The sequence below is a fragment of the Musa acuminata genome, chromosome BXJ3-4, assembly GCF_036884655.1.
Source record: "Musa acuminata AAA Group cultivar baxijiao chromosome BXJ3-4, Cavendish_Baxijiao_AAA, whole genome shotgun sequence".
Lineage (NCBI taxonomy): Eukaryota > Viridiplantae > Streptophyta > Magnoliopsida > Zingiberales > Musaceae > Musa > Musa acuminata.
The window spans coordinates 47777532-47797300 of NC_088352.1; the positions used below are offsets into that span (position 1 = coordinate 47777532).

At 39.9% G+C, this 19769-nt stretch overlaps 4 protein-coding genes across 6 annotated transcripts; 3 read left to right on the plus strand and 1 right to left on the minus strand.

The window, feature by feature from the left end:
* The first annotated feature begins 1721 nt into the window (after nucleotides 1-1721).
* Nucleotides 1722-11540, plus strand: LOC135635581 (serine/threonine protein phosphatase 2A 55 kDa regulatory subunit B beta isoform-like). Of its 3 annotated transcripts, none has more exons than XM_065146757.1 (14): nucleotides 1722-2113; nucleotides 3809-3912; nucleotides 4001-4096; nucleotides 4185-4304; nucleotides 5640-5843; nucleotides 6097-6188; nucleotides 7051-7169; nucleotides 8273-8396; nucleotides 8539-8662; nucleotides 9606-9674; nucleotides 9788-9879; nucleotides 9964-10041; nucleotides 10765-10832; nucleotides 10950-11540. In XM_065146757.1, exons 1-14 carry the CDS (start codon nucleotides 2005-2007, stop codon nucleotides 11078-11080), a joined length of 1530 nt encoding a protein of 509 aa, XP_065002829.1. In that variant the 5' UTR covers nucleotides 1722-2004; the 3' UTR covers nucleotides 11081-11540. The 3 variants fall into 3 exon arrangements, with proteins under 3 accessions (XP_065002829.1, XP_065002827.1, XP_065002828.1); XM_065146755.1 differs by having other exon boundaries at nucleotides 1723-2113; nucleotides 10944-11540; XM_065146756.1 differs by having other exon boundaries at nucleotides 1723-2113; nucleotides 5640-5840; nucleotides 10944-11540.
* A 2101-nt stretch (nucleotides 11541-13641) lies between these two features.
* On the plus strand, nucleotides 13642-14805 carry LOC135636483 (putative CCR4-associated factor 1 homolog 8). Its single transcript, XM_065148171.1, has one exon. The coding sequence runs from the start codon at nucleotides 13642-13644 to the stop codon at nucleotides 14803-14805; it is 1164 nt and encodes a 387-aa protein (XP_065004243.1).
* A 489-nt stretch (nucleotides 14806-15294) lies between these two features.
* LOC135636485 (putative disease resistance protein RGA3) lies at nucleotides 15295-16792 on the minus strand. Its single transcript, XM_065148172.1, has 3 exons — nucleotides 16560-16792; nucleotides 16014-16383; nucleotides 15295-15879 (listed from the first exon to the last, which is right to left on the minus strand). The coding sequence occupies exons 1-3, from the start codon at nucleotides 16790-16792 to the stop codon at nucleotides 15295-15297; spliced, it is 1188 nt and encodes a 395-aa protein (XP_065004244.1).
* Nucleotides 16793-17075: 283 nt separating this feature from the next.
* LOC135636486 (putative CCR4-associated factor 1 homolog 8) lies at nucleotides 17076-18101 on the plus strand. The gene has a single exon (XM_065148173.1). It carries the CDS (start codon nucleotides 17076-17078, stop codon nucleotides 18099-18101), a length of 1026 nt encoding a protein of 341 aa, XP_065004245.1.
* Nucleotides 18102-19769: the final 1668 nt, after the last annotated feature.

The following is a 19769-nucleotide window of genomic DNA, read 5'->3' on the forward strand; positions in this document are numbered from 1 at the left end:
AGTCTTAGAGTGCTATATATGTGGTGTTGTATTGCTCCTCTTAATGTCTCAATTATTTCTTTTCTTCCGGTCTAACCTTGATATATATATAGTCCAGATATACCGAAAGATTGTTCAACAATAATAATCTGTATAGCCCACAATTGGGGAGTGAAGTCATCCCAATATTTAATATGTACTGCTCTCCTCCCATATCATTGGGTTGCATGTCTGTGGCTTTACTAAGTATACATCCGCCATTTTTAGTGTAGTCAACTCTTGTATTGCCGATGTCATGATTATTGAACCCACCCTCCACATTACGAGAAGTGCAACTTGATTTAAATTACACTTGATACAGAAACCTAATCATCAAACATATTAGGTTTAGTATGTTGCACACACCACCGAACCCCAATCTTTATTAGCTATGATAATCTATGATACGAGTCAAAGGGTATGCAACTTTTGGTGCAAGTCGCTGGTCAACGAGGTGGACAACAATTGCCATGGTCAATAACAACAAGCTAGTTTTCAGCACAGGGATGATGATCACACGTGAATGTTTGTCACTGTGCACAGCGACGCAACAAATGTACATTTGAGTTGACTTTTGCAATCGAACTCGAAGAGCATACGATATAAGAGCTGCATTGTTTGACCATGATGTTCATAGATGTCTCCTTCGAAGGTCAACTTCATCTAACGTAGTCGTCCATCATAACCGAAGAACTCTTAGACATATAATAAAGATTGCCATCTTTCTGAAGTAGATTATGATCAGAAGTTTGCTGTAATGACATATAATATGTCAGAGCAACTGCTTTGCCCTTTGCGGATAGTCAAATCCATTTCTTTTTCTTGGTGCTCATGCCTTCAGATGTAATCAATCCATCTCTCAGTGCTTCTGTTCGTATCACAACTCCGAAATGGTTGACCTGTATTGCCCCCAACAAGTCTTCTTCTTTCGTACTGTTCCTCCAAAGTCACGCTCGACGAGCAGAGAGACTCACTTCCCTTCTGTCATCATCACTCACCGTCTCTCCTCGATGTCGGCGAGCCTCCGTTAGCAGCAGAAGAAGATGCAGCGTCGGGAAATGTCGTCAGCTCACGGTCCTCGACTTCCTGATTCCAGGGTCAACGCATGCATGCGGAAGTCAAACGGACAGCCATGCGAGTGGTGTTAACGCGGAGTTTGCTTGCCCATCCCTTATCCTTCCGACACCCACGTCGTCATCACTTTTGCAGTCGGTCAAAGGAACTGTTTCGGACAATTTCGGGTTGATACACAATGCAATTTTGGATCTGAGACTGTGTGCACACCAATTTCATGGTATATAAATTTGGATGTGGTCAAAGTTTCTGAATCCAAACTAAACTCTTTATCTTTCTTGATTTGGTTTGAGGTATGTCTGCAACAACCATTGATCGTCGACTCGGGCTGCGAATGGACCGATTACTAACTAACTAAATGGGCTCAATTTGGGCTTTCGACGGACATGATTGGATGGGAACTATTTCGTTTGATTTGGTATGAGGGAAACATAATACGTGCATACGTACATACAACGGTTTTTAAGCGAATGCCAATTTCCTCAATAAATAAGAAAAAAGGGTGAAAAATTATATTGGCAAGTCGATCGAAATACGGTGGTAACGGCAGCTTCTAAGGCCCGATGAAGTCGGCCTTATTCTATACTGGACTGGGCTTTCATCCACTTCATAAAAGAGGAGATCGGTCTGTGTTTCCATGTGAATGATTGAGAGCTTGATAGAGAAGGGAAAAAGAAGGCACACTTGGCCTCGTTAGGGCGAAAGAAGAAGAGCGAGAGCGAGCGAGATAGCGGTTCTTCGCTTTTGTTTCTAGATTTCTTTCTCTCTAACGTGTGGATCGCCGCTGTGGACTTGCCAATCGCTGGAGATCTTCATGGAGGAGACTGGATCCGAATTGGACGCATCTGAGCTGCCCGGATCGCTGATGCCACTGGTGTAGAGGGCCGATCTTGCGGGAATTCTGGGAGTAAGATGAAGGGGAGCGGCGCCGAGGACTTGTCCCCTGGACTGTCGCAGCCGCTTGAGTGGAAATTCTCGCAGGTGTTCGGGGAGAGGGCGGCGGGGGAGGAGGTCCAGGAAGGTACGATCTTTCCTTACCCTTTGTCAGATCGGTTCTTGACGATGCGGGGTCAGCTTAGGGTTTCGTCAGGTTTACGTGTTCTTTTCGGAGTTGCCATTCTTCGTTTTCCGTGTTTCCCGATAGAATGGCTTATGAGAAATACTGGAAGTGCCTTGTCCCGCGACAACCGCAGGGAATGCTATTTTATTGAGGTCTCTCCATCATATTGCGGGAAAGATTGGAACCTGTTACTTTTCCAAATATAAAAAAAATATGTTTCTTCTTCTTTTTTTGCATGAATATTTTACTTCTTGTGGTTGTTTTATGAATTCCTTGTTTCTCACTTCTGTTGTTGTTTGTGAACTTACCAACTATTCTATAGATAAAGGTGAAATTGTTGATTACCACTATGTTTCCTTGTTAAAAGCTTTGGTCGAATTTTAGTAGTTTTTGTGGATTGGCAGATTAGTCACGGGTGAGTTCTATCTATTAGCTGTTGATCTATTTTAATTAGAGTATTTAGTTATTTTTGACTTGCCTCTCTATCTTCTTCCGTGTGTGTTAACAATGGCTGCTCTCTTTTATCAGAAATGTAACCTATTCTATATTGGTTGGAACTCGGACATAATTAACCAGTGCATATTGTACTGATGAATCCAGTGATATGGTCTGTTGTTTGGAATTTTTTCTGGAAGTGAACTAAAACTTTCACATTTGCATGTTTCTGATAAGCATGTAACAGTGTCATAAATAACACTATGGGAAATTTGTAATTTTCATCACTTCTCCAAGTTCGACATCAATGATTAGGTAAGAGAAGAAACTATGCCCTTTTCTGTCGCTGGATGTTTCTCATTCACATAATGTTCCTACACCTTCTTAGAGTGAAAATGCTTCAGTTCTTTACAATGTCTAACAGCTCTAATTGATACCATTCTTGAGCAAAGTCTGGCAGTTCAGTTCGCAGGGATGATGAATAAATGGCAAACAACTTAATGGAATTTGTGTCATCATTTTAATATTGCTAAATGTCATAGCTTTGTCAATTTTTTTTTTTTCAAGTGCAAAGTTATTGTTGTGTTGCTGGCTGAACCAAAATTCTTCCTCGTGTTGCTTTCAAACCATAGCAGATTATTTGATCTTGAAGTGAGAGACTGAAAAGGTTATACATGTTCAGGTGGTAAGATATACTCTAAAAGAAGGTGTAGATTAGTGCATGGGGCTTCGTCCAGTGCAAGATTTAGGGATACAAGTAACCTTATCAGTAGAGAGGTTGTTTCCATAATCCAAACCCTGTTCACTTAGGTTACAATGGAGTGATTTTAACTGTGGAAACAAGACTGGCCCTCTAATTGTATACTCAGGTGTGACTTGAGCTTATTCGAAGACGGAGGTTCTCATTTCTAAGAGTATGAGTCAGTTTTATTGGTTATATTTTGCATAAGTATCTATTGTTGAAGTGATATTTTTTGATGATCAGCTGATCATGCTAGGCTCCAAAGCGTACATGGAACCTGCTAGCATTCTTATACAGGGACTGCCTTCTTATACAGGGACTGCCTAATGTATGATGTTATTTGATTGACCAGAATACAGGAATTGTCCATGTTCTTGTGTTTCATACTGTGTGTATTTTTTTTTTTCCCTTCATCCTCTGGCTTTGTCGAATCCTATGCAATGTTAGCTGACTTCATTAATGTCTATTTTTATATGCAGTTGATATTATCTCAGCTATTGAATTTGATAAATCCGGAGACCATCTGGCCACTGGCGATCGAGGAGGGCGTGTTGTTCTATTTGAAAGGATTGATGTTAGGAGTGTACGTCAGTTGCCTTATCTTTAAGCTAGAGCATGTTTTGTCTATTTGTGTTCCTTTGTTTTTCATATTTTCTGTGTTGAATCTGTAGCATGGCTCCCGAAAAGACCTGGAGAAGCAAGATTATCCAACTATTAGACACCCTGAGTTTCGCTACAAAACAGAGTTTCAAAGCCATGAACCTGAGGTGCTTTATTCTCAATGACTACTATCTGAAACATGATCCTGTAATCTTAATAGAACATTGATAAAGATTTTTCATGTTCACACTTCAGTTTGACTATCTTAAAAGCTTGGAGATAGAGGAGAAGATTAATAAGATTAAATGGTGCCAAACAACCAATGGTGCACTCTTTCTTCTTTCTACTAATGACAAGACAATCAAGTACTGGAAGGTAGATATTAATCACTTTCGGACCGATGTTGTAATCTTTCTTTATTATTCTTATCACTAATGTTTCCCTTCTTTTTGTAAATTTGTGTTCATATTCTGAGTTATGTGGGATGTTACTATTTCAAGTCAAATATTACATGTACTTGGTAAAATTCTGACTGTATCCAAAAAATCTGTTCCTTTGATTCTTGCTATTCTAGAGGAAGTTCTATATATGTCCATTTCTATTTCTTCTATTAGTTTCTCAGTTATCTCATTGTACCATTTCTGGCTTCTGCTATTGACCGTTATTTCCAGAGTGATATCCTAGGATAGCATACGCTAGCCATGGTGAACCAAGCCAGACAGCAAGTGACTTGTTAGCATTCCATTGAAATTCTGAGCAATGTTAATATCTATCAAGTTTTGTGAGTTCACTTTATTGTTATTTGATTTTGGCATCATACCTCTTGGCTTTTTGACGAAGGTGCATATATACTTTGTGTTTTACTTTAATGGTTTGCAAATCCACCATCATGAAATCTGTAAATTGTTTTGGAAATATATACCGTTTATGGCTGTTGAAGAATGTAGGTTGTCTTTACAGGGGTGTTTAGTTTATACTTTTTTTTTTGTTAAATCTCTATTAGTACAATCATATTTAAATTCATTGCAACTTGCTGATATTTTTATATATGCCTAGTGTGAAACTAACCTCTGGTAGAGTTGATGTCCTTTCATTAGTGATGCTTTTGTGCTTTTTCTCTGATTCACTAATACTTTGTTTCTAAACTTCTGGCTAGGTTCTTATATTATCTGTTGTTTATGTTTCATTCTTTTCTTGCAACAATATTTTCCTGACTTCCTTGTATTCATTACTTGTTGTGTCTTCCCTAAACACAAGAAACATATTTTAGAGAGAAGATATATCACAATATTTGTGTCCTAAAACCATTCTGTTCATATAAATGTAGGATATCAAAAGCATTAGTTTGACTGTTATATAGAAAAATACATACACATAAGATATAAAAATTATAAAATCTCTGCTTTCAGTTAAAAAAAGGTACTAGTCTTGAACATCTACTGAATTACAAGAGATTTTTCAATAAAAAGAACTTGATATTTCTGATGATAGGATTCAAGATAGTACAGGTTAGGACTGTGATGATAAAGGCAGATTTGGAACTTGAATTGGGTTGCCTTGAAATGCTTGTGTTATTGTTAATGTCTTGTTTTTATAGTTGTTCAAACCTGTGATTATGTTACTGTCCTTCAACCCTTCTGAAACTATGGCCTGCTAGATTCCTTCTCTTTTTGGTGCTCTGTAATATTAGCTGTTCTTGAATCCCTACAGGTCCAAGAAAAAAAAGTCAAGAAGATTTCTGAGATGAACGTGGATGCTTCAAAAGCCGTACAAAACGGCAGCATTGCTAGTTCAAGTGTGACTCCTAGAAGATGTCTTCCAAATGGTGGATGTTATGAAGGGCACGACAGTCACTCAAGCAATGACTTGTCCTTCCCCCCTGGAGGGTTTCCATCACTGCATCTGCCTGTGGTAGTTGTGCTTAACCCAGACTATTGGACATACAAATAATTGTTTGCCGCCTAGATATATATATAAAAAGGCACTAAGAAATTTTGTATGCATTCAATAAATTGACTAGCTTGTTGTCGCTACATATTGCATTTTCTCCAACATTTTATGCACTGATTGCTTCTTTTATTCTTTTGCATCCCTTTTTGTCATGTGAATTCAGGTTTTCTGTTATGCTAACTCAATGAAAATGGTCACTCTCTATATGTTTGCACAGGTGACGTGCCACGAGACAAGTCTCACTGCTAGATGCCGGAAGATATATGCCCATGCTCATGATTACCATATAAATTCCATCTCAAATAACAGGTGAATCATATATTTTCCAGTTATTCTAGTCTCCTGGTTATTGAATCACTCTATTAGCTGAAATGCACTTCTTGTACTTGTGATGTTTCTTTTACGTATCATGCATAAGTTTTTATGACTTAATTATGGCCCCACCAATGAATTTAGTGATGGTGATGCCATCTGCTATATCTGCAACTTAGCCAACTCTTATGGAAACGGGAGAAGATATGTGGTGATGACCATATGCTTTGTATAAAGTAGCAATTGAACTAGTAATTCATATTAATATTACCAAGTGAAATATGCTCCTATACCAAGTATTTCTTAAGACCAAGGCTCATAATAAAGATGGCAGATTCATTTGTCTAATATGAGCAAATGACTGCACAAGTTGCTTTGAACACTTCTGACACATGGTGAATCAATTGGCTACCTAACTTGCCACCAACCTGGTCTAATTACAAGAAAGTGCCTTTGTGTCCAACAAACTTATTTTGCCTGTTTGTGCCGACAGTTCTGTAGTTTCATTTGTAAAAGCATTTCAAACTCTATTATTGAAGATGGAACTTCTTTGAACTCATTATACTTCTGAACAGCAGAAGCAAGCAAACATGAAATTATTAACAAAGAATAGCAGGTGATGATTTTGCATATATGCTTTCACGAATAGGATCTCTTTGTTTTCCTGATGAACTGTGGAAGCTTTTGCATATTTAAGTCAGCAATATTGTTTTGTTGGTACTTCTTATAAGTATTCTGTGATATGATGAAAACAGGAGGCTTCTTTTAGAAATTTCTCTAGTGGTTATATATGGTTGAAAGTCCACTTGTGCTTTGAGCCTTGTTGAAACAAAATGCTGATTTTCTTTCTTCCATCCAGTGATGGTGAGACATTTATATCAGCTGATGATCTGCGAATAAACCTTTGGAATTTGGAAATCAGCAATCAAAGCTTTAATATTGTTGATGTGAAGCCTGCAAATATGGAGGATCTAACTGGTATCACTTTTTTTATTGGAAGTATTAAATCTTCCATTTTTAAGAGCTTAAGTAGCACTTTTGAGTCATAGTTAGCTGTTCTGTGAATCTTGAACATATTTTTTCCTAAATGAATATGTGACAATAATGGCCTCCTGTTAGTTGTTTCATCCAATTATGAAGGGACCTTTTGTGTTTAAATAGAACTCATCTATTTTTTTGTATATTTAAAAATAATTCATTTTGTAACTGGCTTCTACAGAAACAGACATAACAACAACAGTCAAAGTTACTATCAACTGACTTCATTATTCTCATGATTCTAAAATGGCTCTTCAAGAAGCTATCTTAAAACAAGAAGCCACTTCACCAGTTGGTACTTTTTATAACAATTCCTGGCCTCGGATCACCATTCTCTTAGTATAAGGGCTTCACATTTATTTGACATAGCAATTGAAGGCCTTAAAAGCTAAAAAAAAGTAAAATGAAAAAGAAATCCTAGTTCTTAGTTGCTAGCCTGAATAAACTTGCAGCCAGTACTATCCAAGTTAAATGTAAACATAGACTGAAGCTATGGTTAAATTAATGGAACATTAAGTACACTAACTGGTTGAAAATGCAATCTATGCAAAAGATATTTACCTTTGCTTGACAATAATTTGAAGTACTTTTGGCTTTCTATTATAGTACTCTCGTTGAAATGACCACACACATTTATCGATTAATGTTATGTTTTAGTTAGTTGGCCCAGATCAGCTTTGGACCTACCGTAACAAACTGCAGATTTCTCATTTTAAGAGAACGGTTATGATGTGTGGTCAGCTTCAACATCTATGTCACTTTGTTAATGTCATTTTGAGAGTATGACTTTTTGGAGGTAAAGAAATGGCAATATTAAGATCCTTTAGATGCTTGCTTGGGACTTTTTATTCAGTGGAAATTGTAAGAGACAGCTCCTCATTGGGTGTTTAATCTCACCAACACTATTTCTCTAATAAAATTTCTCTGCACCACCTTATTTTTATTGTCCCTCCTAATTTATCCGTTTGCGCATTAGGTTTGCCTTAGCTATAAATTTGTCAGTGATAAATTCATTTTGAATTGTAAATTCTGTCACATTTCAGAGGTGATAACGTCTGCTGAATTCCATCCAACCCAGTGTAACATGCTAGCATATAGTAGCTCAAAGGGCTCAATCCGGCTTATTGACTTGCGGCAGTCAGCATTATGTGATAAACATTCTAAGATGTAAGTTTTTTTTTTGTGTGTATGTGTGTTGAGTTCCTTCGATGGCAGAATGAGTCTTAAAGATAATGTTCTTGTCTCAAGATAAATTTTAGCCTCAATTTCTTGATGTCAGTTAGTATAGCTAGTGACTGACTATCAACAGGTTTGAGGAACGGGAGGCTCCTGGTTCAAGATCTTTTTTCACAGAGATCATTGCCTCAATTTCGGATATTAGATTTGCAAAGGACGGAAGACACATCCTTAGTCGTGATTACATGACTCTTAAGGTTCCTCCTTTTTTTTCTTTTACTGGTTTTTTTCTCTTATTGCTTTATTGAGAAGCTTCAAATCTCAAATTTAATCGCTTATAAGTGTTCAAGTACCTGCAGTATGTGGGATTTTGTGGCTATGATTTCTGGTATCAACCTTTTTCTTTCATTTAATATCTGCTAGGCCCCATTGATGTAATGATCTTTTAGTTGATTGATGGCATTAATGAGATTGAATTCACAATTTTGATATGCTGGACTGCTTACTATAGTGATGTTGGATACAAAACTCATCATACATCTGTGTGAGGAACTCAGATCATGGTTCCACAGTGGTAGAGTAATCCTAAATCCTGATTGAATGAGTCCTAGCCCAATCCAACGCTTATGTTCCTCAATCCTAACCTAGACCAACCTAGGCTCTGTTTGTGATAATCTCAGTCTGAGAATGGCTGGTTTGTGTCAGGTTTCTTGGTTGCGTGTGTATATTTATGTATAATTGAAACCCATAAAATTTTGAATAAAAATGATAGTAAATAATATTCTGCAATAGGATACATTATACATTGTCAATTAGTTTGGTATAGACTAGGTTCCGGTTGAATTCAGGTTTGGTTCAGGGTTTGGAGTTTGAATTCACCCTGAACCCAAACAGTGTTGGGTGGAGATTTTCAAACTCAAAATCCTAAAAGCCCAACCAAGCCTTTACCATTGATGAAGCTGGGTAGCGCGTGTTACCTCCAACCATTAGAAGTGTAGGTGAGGTGGGTACGGCACAGGCTGGTGGAAAAGGTTCTGTGCTTTATTGAATGACATTCTTGATGCATGGTATTCTGATCTCTCAATTTTGTTGTTCTCCATTGATTGTTCAGAAAAGAACATCATAATTTTAATTCTTGTCCCCTTCTTCCTTTTTGCAAATTGTTTCTTGCTTCGTATAATTTTCTTGTTTATCGATCAGCTATGGGACATAAACATGGAGTCTGCTCCTGTAGCAACTTTTCAGATTCACGAGTATTTAAGGCCTAAGGTGAGTTTGTTTTTCTTTTGTAACTTTAGCTGACCTTCCTCCAGTCTAGATAATAGTACTCTGTACATTAACATGGATGGATCTTGGTAACCGTAGTTATCATTGCTTTGCAGCTATGTGATCTGTATGAGAATGATTCGATCTTTGACAAATTTGATTGCTGCCTAAGTGGTGATGGGTTACGTGTGGCAACTGGTTCTTATGGGTATATTTTTTCAAATATTTGGTTTTAACACTGTTTATTTGCAGTTTTGTATCCATTGATGCTCAATAATTATTGTAATTGCAGCAATCTTTTCCGTGTTTTTGGCTGTATTCCTGGAAGCAACGAAGCAGCAACTTTGGAGGCCAGTAAAAATCCAACAAGGTATTAGCTTTACTGTAAAACTTGGTCCTTTATTGCTGGTAGTGCACATGGATATGTACTTTTAGAAGCTTTGTAGCGTACGAACTGTTAACTGAGTAAGTGAGCAAAAACTGTTAGAAAACATTTTAACTTTACATTCTAGTTTTTACTGCCTAGCAAGTATGTTAGCATCAGACAGTATTGGTTTAAGTTAAGAAACTCTTATATATTCAGGATGTCATTTGTCTATGTTGCTATAAGGAAATATCGTCTATGTTAGTTTCATCGCCAAGTTACCCAGAAGGTCAAGTGAAAGGTGTGTGATATAGCAGCCAGAACTCTTCATGCCCGAAGGCCAGAGGCTAAGAGCCAAAAGGCCAGGAGCTGAAGTGTCATCTGGGAGGCATCCAATCCAACATGGTCGAGGTATGCGACATCTGAAGTGGCAGTTTACGCCCACCACAGTTGGTGTACCATGCATATATTGTTGCTAAGACTGAACATTCAATAGTGATGTCACCACGGTTATTTGTCGGTTTCTTCAATGTTCTTTCAAGAACTAGAGCGACACATGTGTTTTCTACCTTTGTTCTAGTTTGTTTATGGAACTAATATGATCTAATTATGTCGGTGGATTCATGGAACAGAGTATTCATTTGCTGATTCAATTTTTTTGCTTTATGATTGAACCATTTGGTGTAGCTGATTCCTCCCCTTTCTGTTTCTGTGAACGAAATCATATAGGCGACAAGTGCAAACCCCCTCTAGGCCGGCAAGATCTTTGAGCAGCTTTGCACGTGTTGTCAGACGAGGTTAGTGCTTATGCACTATGGTTTTTGTTCTTTGGATTATTTGATAAATGATGGATTTCAAAGTGCGTTCTTCGTTCTATGATGTCCCATGCTTGTGTTGAATTGTCACAGGAGCAGAAAGCCCAGGAGTCGATGCCAATGGAAATTCATTTGATTTCACAACAAAGTTACTCCATTTAGCATGGCACCCGACAGAAAATTCAATAGCCTGTGCTGCTATGAACAGTTTGTACATGTACTATGCCTGAAGATGGCACCGGAAGGAAGGTCACTTTTGTGCCTCCTTTTTTAATGTTAATTTTGGTTTGCTTCAGAAGGCCTGTTGTTACATGCAATGAGCAAGGTGCAGGAGAATATGTAGGTCACTTTTACATGATTACGTTCGGGGTCGGCACCAGCTAACGATGTTATGCAAATTCACGAGGCAATCCGTATCTTCCACCACCACCACCAGTGGCAGCAGCTTCTTCAGATTATTATTATTATTGTTATTATTATTTCTTTTTTTTTATCAAAAGGATTGCAAATGTTTTCTAGTCATGGCCGATTTGGAGGTCCCAAGTAATTGTAGCTCTCTTGCAACTAATACAGAAGCCATTTTCATGTTAGATTTTCCAGTGGGCTGCTGTGAGATGGCTTCATGAATGCTTGTATCGTCGGACTTTGCACGATGAAGCTTGTGAAGGTTCTTATCATGTTTACTGTTCACATCTGTGTTGTCCACTGGGGTGGCTCAGCTTCTTGATCGATCATTCAATGCCATTATTTATTCGTTCAGGCTGTCAAATAAGTTGGTTTGATGCCTGCAATTATGGTGTCATTGTTTTTCAATGGAGGTTTTGTTTTGGTGGTTATCGATGCATCGTTATTACCTGGCTAATACAATATGTCACACTTAACCGACGTGTCACCTTTACTCTTGCTTGGCATGCTGACTCACTCTGACTTTCTCTATTTATGGTTGAATGATATGCGTAATCATTCTTGTTTGTGATATTAATCATGAACTTGAATTAGTATATTTTGACACATCTCATTCTCGTTTGTGATATTAATCATGAACTTGAATTAGTAGATTCTGACACATCTCAGTCTCGTTTGTGATATAATTCATGAACTTGAATTAGTAGATTCATAGATTCATTCTCGTTTGTGATATTAATCATGAATTTGAATTAGTAGATTCTGGCATATCTCATTCTCGTTTGTGATATAATTCATGAACTTGAATTAGTAGATTCTGACACATCTCATTCTCGTTTATGATATTAATCATGAACTTGAATTAGTAGATTCTGACGCTTAATACATCTCATTCTCGTTTGTGATATTAATCATAAACTTGAATTAGTAGATTCTGACGCTTAATATGTCTCATTCTCGTTTGTGATATTAATCATGAACTTGAATCAATAGATTTTGACGCTTAATACATCTCAGCATGTTTATGATCGAATGATATGCATAATCATTTCTTACGCTTAATATATTTCAGCATGTCATTAAGGAGACATACGATCTTTAAGGAGACGTGCTGATTGTTAAGATGTTGTATACGATATAAAGGTCAATGGCTAATCCAATTGTTAACGTTCATCATGCATGGCCTCAATTCTTAAATTAGTATTTCTTTGACTAGAGATAATCCAAAAGTATCATATGATAAATCTTCCTAAAAACAAAAAAAAGTCTCGCATTGTACTCGAATAGTTGAAAGGATAGATAGATAGATAGATAGATAGATAGATAATCTTCCTTCTCATCTTAGGATTCATGTAGAAAAATCTCATGAACTTAAACCATAATTATAAAGCTATGAAGATTATAGCAAATGTGGAGCATCTGATATTTCAACTTCCTCCACTGTATGCTGAATCATTATAAGCTTCCCTTATGTCTGATATTGTTGGACAGATTGGTGAATGTGAAAAATATAGTTTCCTTTGGAGAACAAAGAAACTTGCATATTAAGTTAAGAACAAATCCATTTAGAAGGCAATGAGATAAGTAATAGTATAGGCTGTGTGCACTGATAATAGACATATTTTTTCTTTTTAAAGCATTATTCTCCTACTTCCATAACTTGCTATTTCTTTATCTAGTTTCGACGTCGTCGGTAAATTCCCTGCAAATTATTTTTTGTTCCTGAGAAGAATATTATTTGATTTTGAAATACATATATATATATATATATATATATATATATATATATATATATATATATATATATATATATATATAACACAAGTATGGTCATGGATTATTGCAAAAGAGAAATCATAAAAATAAAAGAAAAATCAATACAAGATTGGGTCAACATTCTATTCTCATGTTCATGTGGAAAATTAATTATCATTTATCATATGAGACAAAGTTATAAGTGCTCTTGATACATTCTCTCACTTACATCTCAAAAGAATCACTGGAAAATTCCCAATTGCACTCGCAATATCCTTTCACATCCTCTTCCATGAATCTAAAGATAGATGGATTTGGCACTAATAGAATGATTCGACACTAGTATTCACTATTGCTGTATTTCACAGAAGAATTCTTTCCAGACTTGGATTTCTTCTCCTGCAAGAACACTGGAATCCAATATTAGTACATATCGAATGTACAATTTCGATGAAACAAAGAGAATAGTTTTATTGCAGTCCGATCTGCTGCATCTTTATCTTCATCTGCATCATCCTCTCCATGGAGTCAATCCCAGTAAGGGGGCAGCTATAAAATGAGCAGAGTTCACCGGGCAATTCAACCAACCCCAACACTCACAATATTCTTGCGCGAGAGCTTCTTCCGTTACATGGCGCATCACCCAATCATCCGACGCAGGGTCTCGGAGAATAAACTCCAGGAGGAGCTCGATCGTCTCGTCAAGTTTCGTCGAACTTTTCGCTACATCGCCATAGATACGGAGTTCACGGGCGTCGTCAATTCCGCTCCTTCCGATGCTTCCGAGGAAGGTCTATATAGCATCGTCAAAGAAAGCGTCGACAATATGAAGCTGATACAGCTCGGAATCACCTTGTTCGACTATAACGGCAATACTCCGGGCTTGTGCTGGGAGTTCAACTTCTCCGATATCTCGCCTCTTCCGTCGAATGTCTCCATCGACTTGTTGCGCCGAAGCGGCCACGATTTCGAACGAAACGTGCGAGAGGGGATCAGTGGCGACATGTGCGGCAATCTTCTACGCCAAAATCTCTTCAACGGAGACGACGAGTCCGTTTACGTCACCTTCCATGGCCTGTACGATTTTGCCTACGTGATCAAGCTGATTACCGGAGGAGCGCCGTTGCCTGATAACTTGGGACAGTTTATAGCTTCGGTGAGGAAAACGTTTGGCCATTTCTACGATCTCAAGTACATAGGAGAGCAATTAAGCAGCAGAACTTTTGGTTTAATGAGCCTTGCAAGAGAACTAGGAGTAGAAGCATATGGGATCCATCATCAAGCAGCACACGATAGTGTAACGATTGGCAGAGAGTTCATCGAGATGGAGCGGATGTGTCACATCGAAGGGGACGAAAGGTTCGTCTCCGTCCTCTATGGCTTCAGTAACAGTTGCATGGACCGCGACGGGGAGAATGCGAATGCTAACTATGGTCACCACCGGTTCCAAGCTCCTCGCGCTTACTATGGTCACCACGGGTACCAAGCGCCTCATGCTTACTATGGTCACCACAGGCACCAACCTCTTCGGGCTTACTATGGTCACCACCGGTACCAAGCTCCTCGTGCTATTCCTCCAACGATGCTTGCATTGCAACCTCATGCCGGCCTCCCGTTTCGAGTTCATGATGGTGGTTTCCCGGTGCTTCCATTTCAAGCTTATGGGGTGCCCAACTTATTGCCGTTGCATCAAGCTCATGGGGTTCCGAGTTCATCGGAGTCCCAACATCAGCAAAGCACCCTTTCATGCCACATCAATGGATTACGTTTCCGGGATCGGGTACGTGAAAGTTAGGGGTTATAGTTTTAATAGGTATAGGGATGACTTCTTTTAGTGTCCCCAGTGAGTCGTCGTCCTCGTATTCACAAGTCTTACTTCCTTGCAGTGCGAGTCGATGACCTCACTTGTTGTGTGCAACTTTGATCAGATGATACAGAAAATCCTGTTTCTATCTCTTTCTTGCATTGTGTCGTTGTCCTCACTAATATGAAATGAATACCAATGTTTCTCTTATCATAAGAACTGAGAACAATATTATGCATGGATTTACCAAGGCTGTCATTTTTCTTCCATGGCAGCCTGCGAACCCTCCAGAGAAACCGAGCCTTTCAATCTCAATATATCATGTTGCATGATACACAGAACAAGCAAAATGCCTCGAGGAATGCTACAAACAATTACTGATGAATGCTGCTGCTGCTCTCTCTCTCTCTCTCTCTCTCTCTCTCTCTCTCTCACTTTTTGGATGTTGACATGTGCGTGATAACTCGTCGATGTAAAAAGTTACAGGAAGGAGGGTTGATTACTCGTCGATGTAAAGAGCTCCCAGCCAATGCTCTTTGTTGCTTGCATCCCCTGTATCCACAGTACCTTCAGCGAAGGCAGCTGAGCGAGAGGGGGGAGGGATTCCCAGCGCCTGCAACCACTTAGATAGATTATGTTGAGATCGGTGAGCCATTGGGTCTTTAACCAGCTGAGATATGTGGCACCTCTACTGCCCATGATCTCTAGCCTCTTGAGATTTGGATGTGGCCGAAGGCCTTCAAGAACTTCACCATCGTCATCATCCACCACCTGATTCCTTTCACCGGATTGCCATTGTAACTGCAGAACACTAAGATGCTCTTTGCCGTTTAACATGGCCTCACTTGCCTTGTTCTTACTCTCCACATTCTCTAGATTCCACACGTAAAGGGATCCTCGAAGCTCGTTCAGGTCCCTCAACTCTCTTATCGGATACCCAGCTTCGGTTCTAACTTTGGAAACATGTAATCTCTCAAGGCAGGTCAGTCTCCCGATCTCTGCTATGTCGGAAATTAATTGATCAATTGCCGCAAACTTACCAGGTTCTTCATGCCCCAAGGTAAACTACGAAGCCTGCACCCATTCAGGTTCTTCGACTCTGATGCATTCATCTCCGGAAACAGACTGTGCCATATCGTGCAGTGTGTCATGTATGCCATAGTGTGTGACGAATTCCTTATGCTGCACTTCCACGTTACCTGCTCTTTGATCGCTGTTTGAAGCCGATTAAAGTTGGTGACACTTCGCTGCTGAAGATTATCACCGGATGATGCACATTCTAGGATCTCTCTCGCGAGCTCGGTATCATCGAAGCTATCAGAGACGCAGATCCACATCCTCAGCTCAAAATGTTGTACGATTTTAGGATCATTATAGACAAGTTGTGCTAGAGTAGTTTTTCCAACCCCTCCAATGCCGACTACAGGGAGAACCGAGACTGGTTCATCGTTGGATCTCAGCAGCAGCAGCAGGTCAATTAGATTTCTGACTTCGTCCCCTCGTCCGAACACCTTGGTACTGATCAGTGAGCTGGTTGCGCCTTTTTTGGTGCTTTGCTTCGGGCCAGTACTGCAGCGATCCAATTTAAAGAGTGTGATGGTCTCGCTCACACAACAACTCACGTGATCCAACCTTTCGATTACGCTTCTTATTCTAGCTTTAGTGATCCTATCCCATGCCAGTTCAGGAGTGCCCGGGGGCCTCGAATTGCTACATGGTCTGGGAGCCGAGGAAGCAGCAGCTACCTCCTGGTCGGAGGCGCTGCCGCCGCCTTTGAAGCTAAAGAAACTCGAAGAAAGGAGGCCACCGGCTCGGGTGGCCACATCCCTAGCAGCCTCCAAGTTGGAGACAAGGAAGCACTCACCGGACTGCTGCTTTCACCGTCCAGTTGCTGTCGAAGGCGGCGATATTCTAACTCGTCGAGAAGGTCTTCGGCATCATAAGCGACGTCTCTGAGCTCCTTCATCCACCCCACCATGCCGACGGATTGGGTTTTCTCTGCGCTGCTGAGTACCGATCAAATCCTGAGCATCGCAACTTGCAGCTTGTCGAGGTTGTTGCCTGTGCCTCGGAGTCCGAGTCGGAGTCGCAACGTACCGATCTTCCTCCGAGTCGGAGTCGGATGATCCGATTCTGAGTAGGGAGTCGGATAATCCGATTCTGAGTCGGAGTCGGATGATTCGCTGCTTCTAACCCTTATATATATATGTATAATGAGGATGAGGACGACTCACCACCCATCCAATAGATCAAGATTTCTCATGGCAGTGACGGTCGTCACCGAAAACATCGCCGCCCAGCTCGATCTTCTCGTCGATCTCCGTCGATCTTTTCGTTATGCTGCCATAGATACAGAATTCCCTGGATTCATCCGGCTTACGCCTCCCTATGCTTCCGAGGAAGATCGGTATGCCGACGTCAAATACAACGTCGACAACATGAAGCTGATACAGCTCGGAATCACGTTATTCGATGAGAACGGCAGCACTCCATGGCCGGGCTGCTGCTGGCAGTTCAACTTCTCTGATTTCGATCCCTTGGTGCATCCTTCGTCGCCTAAGTCGCTCGAGCTGTTGCGCCGGAGCGGCCACGACCTCGAGGGAAACCGGCGAAACGGGATCAATGGCGACAAGTGGAGCAATGTTTTGCGCAACAAGCTCTTTGATAGACGCTACGGCTCCGTTTATGTCACCTTCCATGGCCTCTACGATGTGGCCTACGTGATCAAGCTGATCACCGGAGGAGCGCCGCTGCCTCCTACGTTGAGGGAGTTTATAACTGCAGCGAGGCGAGTTTTCGGTGCATTATACGACATCAAGTATATAGCAAAGTATTGCGATGGATTAAGCGGAAGAGAATTTGGCCTGACGAGGCTTGCACAAGAACTGGTAGTGGAACAAGATGGGAACCCTCATCAAGCGGCATACGACAGTCTATCAATTAGCAGAGTGTTCGACGAGATGAATCGGAGGTATAACATCGGAGGGAACGAGAGGTTCGTCTCTGTTCTTTATGGCTTAGAGAACAGTTGCACGGAGAGCAAGAAGAGGTATCAAAGAGGTACCATGGCCTATCATCCAAACTACGTTGGGCAGTACGGGTTCCAAGCTCACAGTGGAATCCCTCCCCTCCCCCCCACCCCGATGTTTGTGTTCCTACCTCAAGTCGGCCCGCCGTTGCATCAAGCTCATGGGGTTCCGAGTTCACCGGAGTCCCAACAACAGCAAAACACCCTTTCATGCCACGGCTACGTTTCCGGGATGGGGAACGTGAAAGTTAGGCGTTAAGCTTTGAGTTTTAATAGGTATAGGGATGACTTCTTTTAGTGTCTCGGTGAGTCGTCGTCCTCGTATTCACAAGTCTTATTACTTCCTTGCAGTGCGTCTTGGAGTCGATGACCTCACTCGTTGTGTGCAACTTTGATCAGATGTTTTGTCCTGTTTATATCTCTTTATTGCATTGTTTATATCTCTTTATATACAGAAAATCCTGTTTATAGCTCTTTAATGCATTGTGTCGTTTTGTCCTCACTGATATGAAACGAACACCAATGTTTTTCTCGTCATAAGAACTGAGAACAGTAATATGCATGGATTTACCAAGGCTGTCATTTTGCTTCCATGGCAGCCTGCGAACCCTCCAGAGAAACCGAGCCTTTCAATCTCCATATATCATGTAGCATGATACACAGAACAAGCAAAATGCCTCGATGAATGCTACAAACAGTTAATGATGAACCTTCCTCGGCAGAATCTCTTTATTATAATATTATTTTTTCTCTGCAGAAACCTTCACTATGCTCTTTTTTATTCTCAGTTCGTCGACCATGAATAAGACTGCTATAAACACGAAAATAGATTTTCAAATAATTTGACTTAGATTGTGTTTAGGACATTTTAAAAAATACTATAAGGTCTATAAGGGAAATGGATTAAAAAAAAAGTTAGAAAAATACTTATCAAACTTGCTCATGTATACCGATGAAAAAATATTTGAAAAATATTTATGAATCCTATACCAAGTATAGGACTTAACCTGAAAAAAACTCATCATATTTTTGTACTTAGTTATAGTGTTTTTAGCAATACCAATATATATATATATATATATATATATTGTAACTAGTGCTAGAAAAATGGGAAGGAAAGGGAGGGGGAACAATGTATAAATGATTGGCTAACAAATCATAGGTATATTGGGAATTAGGCAAAGAAGTAGGTACTGTGAGGAAAATTTGATAAAGAGGCTCGCATATAGTGGCTCGAATTCCCCAAACTGCTGTCTTCCGGTTATCTGTCCGAAGCCAGCAGTTGAGCTTCGTATCAAGCAATCCGATAGTCCATATGATACTGACATGACAGGCATACTTGCGGTGATAAGCCTGCATACGTCAACAACTTCGGTGTTAAGCCTTCGTCCATGTGCCCAAAAAAATCTGCAGGTGTATCTATCAGCCTATTTTGTGCAGTTTATTCTTCTTCTTCTTCGTCCATCCGAGGCTGAGATTTGAGCTTCTTGTCAAGAAAAATTCAATCTTCCAGATGATACTGAATTGTATCGTGACTTCTGTCTCACGCCATAAACTTCAATGTCAAGAATTAATGTTCTTCCAAGCTTGCACTTGCGAGGAAGCTGCAGAAAAAATAGAAACTTGCAATTATATGATCGACCATATAACTTGTGTATGTAATTTACTGGTTGACGTTTTCTATCATGTAAATACTTGGTATCCTGTTCTCTTTCTCACATACTACTTTCCTAGATCCTTCCTCCGTCATTCCATGATATATTCCTCAGAGTTCATTGTCTTTTTTTTTCTATGAACATCACCATTGCCAAAATGTTTGGAAGCCGGAATATGTTTTTCTCGATCCTCTTCCTCTCATCAGCTCTCTTTCTAACCGGAGCAGCTAATATTAATATTGGTGCGATAGTCAACACCACTTTACGCATCG